Raw genomic sequence first — 3,723 nt, 5'->3', positions numbered from 1 at the left:
GAAATCAACAAGAACGACACGACATCACCCTTCGTGCTTTTACTCTCTCATAATCATGGCACGACATCACCCTTCATGCTTTTACACTCTCAGAATATAGCACGACATCACCCTTCGTGCATTAACATTCACAATATCGGCACGACATCACCCTTCGTGCATTAACACTCACTCACAATATCATGCACGATATCATCCTTCGTGCTTTAAACTCTTCCTCACCCAAACAATAGAAATGATAACATCCCGACAAGGGAATCAACAATAGAAACAATATCATCCCGGCAAGGGAATCTGCTATAACCTATCTAGTTTCAACATTTACTTCACAAAATAAACCTTAACTTGAGCCAATACTCGACAATGGTCAATTACCAAGAATTTATCATCAGTCTTATTCCACAGTACCAATCATCAATTTAAGCAAGAACAATACATAATAAAAATCACAACAATCCTAGTATAAGACTCATGGGCATGTTTGACACCAACGTATAGATACTCGTCACCTCACTTATACGTCGTACTCGACACTAGCACATAGCAAATAAGACACAACACCTATTCCCTCAAGCTAAGGTTAAACCAAACACTTACCTCGATTTAACGGCCAAAAGTCAAGCCTCAAATATCGCTTTTCCTTTAATTTCCACTTCAAATCCGCTTGTATCCAGCCAATGTGAACTTATTAACATTAATTGAAGCCAAAGAGACCAATTCAAATGAGAAATTACATATTTCCCAACATTCTTCTAAAAAAAATTCAAAATTCAACCCCGGGCCCACTTGGTCAAAACTCGAGGTTCGAACCAAAACCCATTCACCCAAATATGCAATTAGTTTCGGAATCCGACCCCAAATCGAGTTCTAAATCCCCAATTCTCCTAAAATCCCTAATTTCTACCCTTAAAGAACAAGATTTAGGCCTAGAAATCTAATGGGTGTTGATGGAAAATGAAAGAAATGAGTTTAAGAACACAAACCTATGATTTGATGTTGAAACTTCTCTACGAAAATCGCCCAATGTCGGATTATAGGGAAGGAGATATAAAAATTTCAAGAATCCCGACCTAGGTTCTGTTTTTAAATCACTGGACAGACCATCTTTGCGTTTGCGAAGGGTCTGTCGCGTTCGCGATGCTTGTGGCCAGAAGGGCCTACGCGTTCGTGATGAGCTGCTCGCATTCGCGATGGTCTGTCCCCTTGACCATTGCATTCACGGGCCTGGGACCGCATTTGCGAAGAATAACTCAAGGACTCCCCCAGCCACCTCCATTACACTACGCGTTCGAGTGTGGCCAGTCGCGTTCGCGAAGAGCAATTCCTCCAGTACTCCGCGTTCGGGACCAAGGCCTCGCGTTCGCATAGAAGAAAACCCTCCCCACCCCAGCTTGTACTTCGCGTGAGCTGCATCGCGAACGCGAAGAACCAAATACCAGAACACCAGAAGCAACAAAACAACAGAAGTTCTTATGTCCAAAACATCCCGAAACCTATCCGAAACTCACTCGAGCCCTCGGGGCGCCAAAATAAACATGAACACAAGTCTAAAAATATCATAAGGACTTACTCATGCGATCAAATCGCCAAAATAACACCTATAACTATGAGTTTAGCATCAAAATCACGGGAAAATCTCAAGAACTGTTAAAGTTTCCATTTCACAACCGAGGGTCCGAATCATGTCATATGAATTTCATTTTTTACCAAATTTTTCAGACACAACTTAAATACCATATTAAACCCGTACCGGGTTCGGGAACCAAAATACAGGCCCGATACCATCAAATTCAAATATTGTTAAATTTCCAAAAACTCTTATATTTTCAATTAAATAATTTTTTTCAAAAATTTATTTCTCAGGCTAGGGACCTCAGAATTCAATTCCAGGCATACACCAAAGTCCCATATTTTTTTATGGACCCTCCGGGACCATCAAATCACGTGTCCGGGTCCGTTTTCCAAATATATTGACCAAAGTCAACTTATATTTAATTTTAAAGGCAAAATTAGCATTGTTCTTAAATTTTCACATAAAGACTTTTCGGATATATATGCCCGGACTGTGCACACAAATCGAGGTAAGATAAAAGGAGGTTTTAAGGTCTCAAAATACAGATTTGACTTTTAAAACAAGAGATGGCCTTTTGGGTCATCACAATTGCATACTGATGTGTGCATATACTAGACACTTAATAAATAATATATATTTATAATAAGCACTTTATTGAATAAATATAATTGATATAATGTAATCAGACAAGATTTTACCACTTGCATGTGCAATTGTTGATTCGGAGAATGATGCCTCATGGAATGGTTCTTCGAAAGGTTCAAAGAAGCGTTCGATGACAAAGATGATATGTGCATTGTATCGAACAAGAATGAGAGCATAGTGAAGGCAGCTTCAATAGTGTATCCACAAGTTTCTCATTGTATTTGTATATGGCATCTATGGAATAACATAAAAGACATATATAAGAGGAGCCAAGAAGAGCTAAGAGAGAAGAGCATATACCATTCAAGATTTTAATCACCATATGACGGGGATTGAACAAATAGATGGAAGAGTAAAGTTTACTTATTTGATATTAGGTATCACAGGCAGTGTAGAGCGCATGCAAAAGTCAACAGAACAATGACAATGACTTCCAACATTGCAGGGTCATTAAATTCAGCAACTAAGGAAGCGAGGGAACTTGCTGTACAACAATTACTGGAAGAAATTCGAATTTTGATCAAGAGGTGGAACTTCACAAATCGAAACATTACACAAGCAATATTTACAAAGCTTACCATAAAATACAATGCTATAATGGATGAAAATCTTGATGCATCACAACATATGATGGTATGTTTATATTATATAACATTTCACTAATTTTATATTCATGTTTGTCTACAGGAACACTCAATAATCTATTAGGTTAATCTTTTGTATTAGTTACATAACATCTTGACTAATATTGCTTTCTACAAAATATAGGTGAGGCCATCAACTGAAAACTTACATCCAGTTATTGACAATGGGAGGTTCTTCATCGTTTGCCTTAGGGAAAGGACATGTAGTTGTAGAAGGTTTCGGTTAGATCAAATACCATATCCGCATGCGTGGGCAGTGTTGAGGTCAAAAAACTTAGAGGGTGAAGATTACTGCTCTATGTACTACAACAATGAATACATGTTGAAAGCATACAACATTCCAATTTATCCTCTTCCAGATGAAAGTACATGGACAATACCTGCAGAGGTATTAGAACAAGTTGTGTTGCCACCAATTGGGAATAAGATGCCTGGAGGACCTAATAAGGTGAGATACAAGAAAGTTTCAGAATCACAAGCTAAGAGGCCAAAGAGTTCATGCGGACAATGTGGACGTGAGGGCCACAATAGGAGAACATGTAGAAATATACCTAATCACCACTGAGTGGTCTTGTTCCTAATAGATTATAAGAATTATTAGTTTAAATAAAAGGCAGGCCTTAAATATAAATGATTGATGTATATATAGAGTTTATTAATTATGAAATATTATTCAGTTCAAGTGCAACTCAAGTTATTTAAATTTTGCACTTGTATATTCAATTTTTAATTTATTAGAGATTGTATTTTCGCATGTATATCAAAATTATCATATAATTTTGCTGGTCGAGATCAATACATTAAGTTGTGTAGGACATGTATATCATGATGTATATTATTGCATTGTAACGGCACGACCGA

The 3,723-nt window shown here is 37.4% G+C and overlaps 1 protein-coding gene across 1 annotated transcript; it reads left to right on the top strand.

Annotated features, from left to right (window-relative positions):
- The first annotated feature begins 2,638 nt into the window (after nt 1–2,638).
- On the top strand, nt 2,639–3,427 carry LOC104229538 (uncharacterized). Its single transcript, XM_009782191.1, has 2 exons — nt 2,639–2,851; nt 2,987–3,427. The coding sequence occupies exons 1-2, from the start codon at nt 2,639–2,641 to the stop codon at nt 3,425–3,427; spliced, it is 654 nt and encodes a 217-aa protein (XP_009780493.1).
- Nucleotides 3,428–3,723: the final 296 nt, after the last annotated feature.

Source organism: Nicotiana sylvestris, chromosome 2 (genome assembly GCF_000393655.2).
Source record: "Nicotiana sylvestris chromosome 2, ASM39365v2, whole genome shotgun sequence".
Taxonomy (NCBI): Eukaryota; Viridiplantae; Streptophyta; class Magnoliopsida; order Solanales; family Solanaceae; genus Nicotiana; species Nicotiana sylvestris.
Note: the sequence above shows the minus strand (reverse complement) of the source record. Positions and strands in the feature narration are given on the sequence as shown.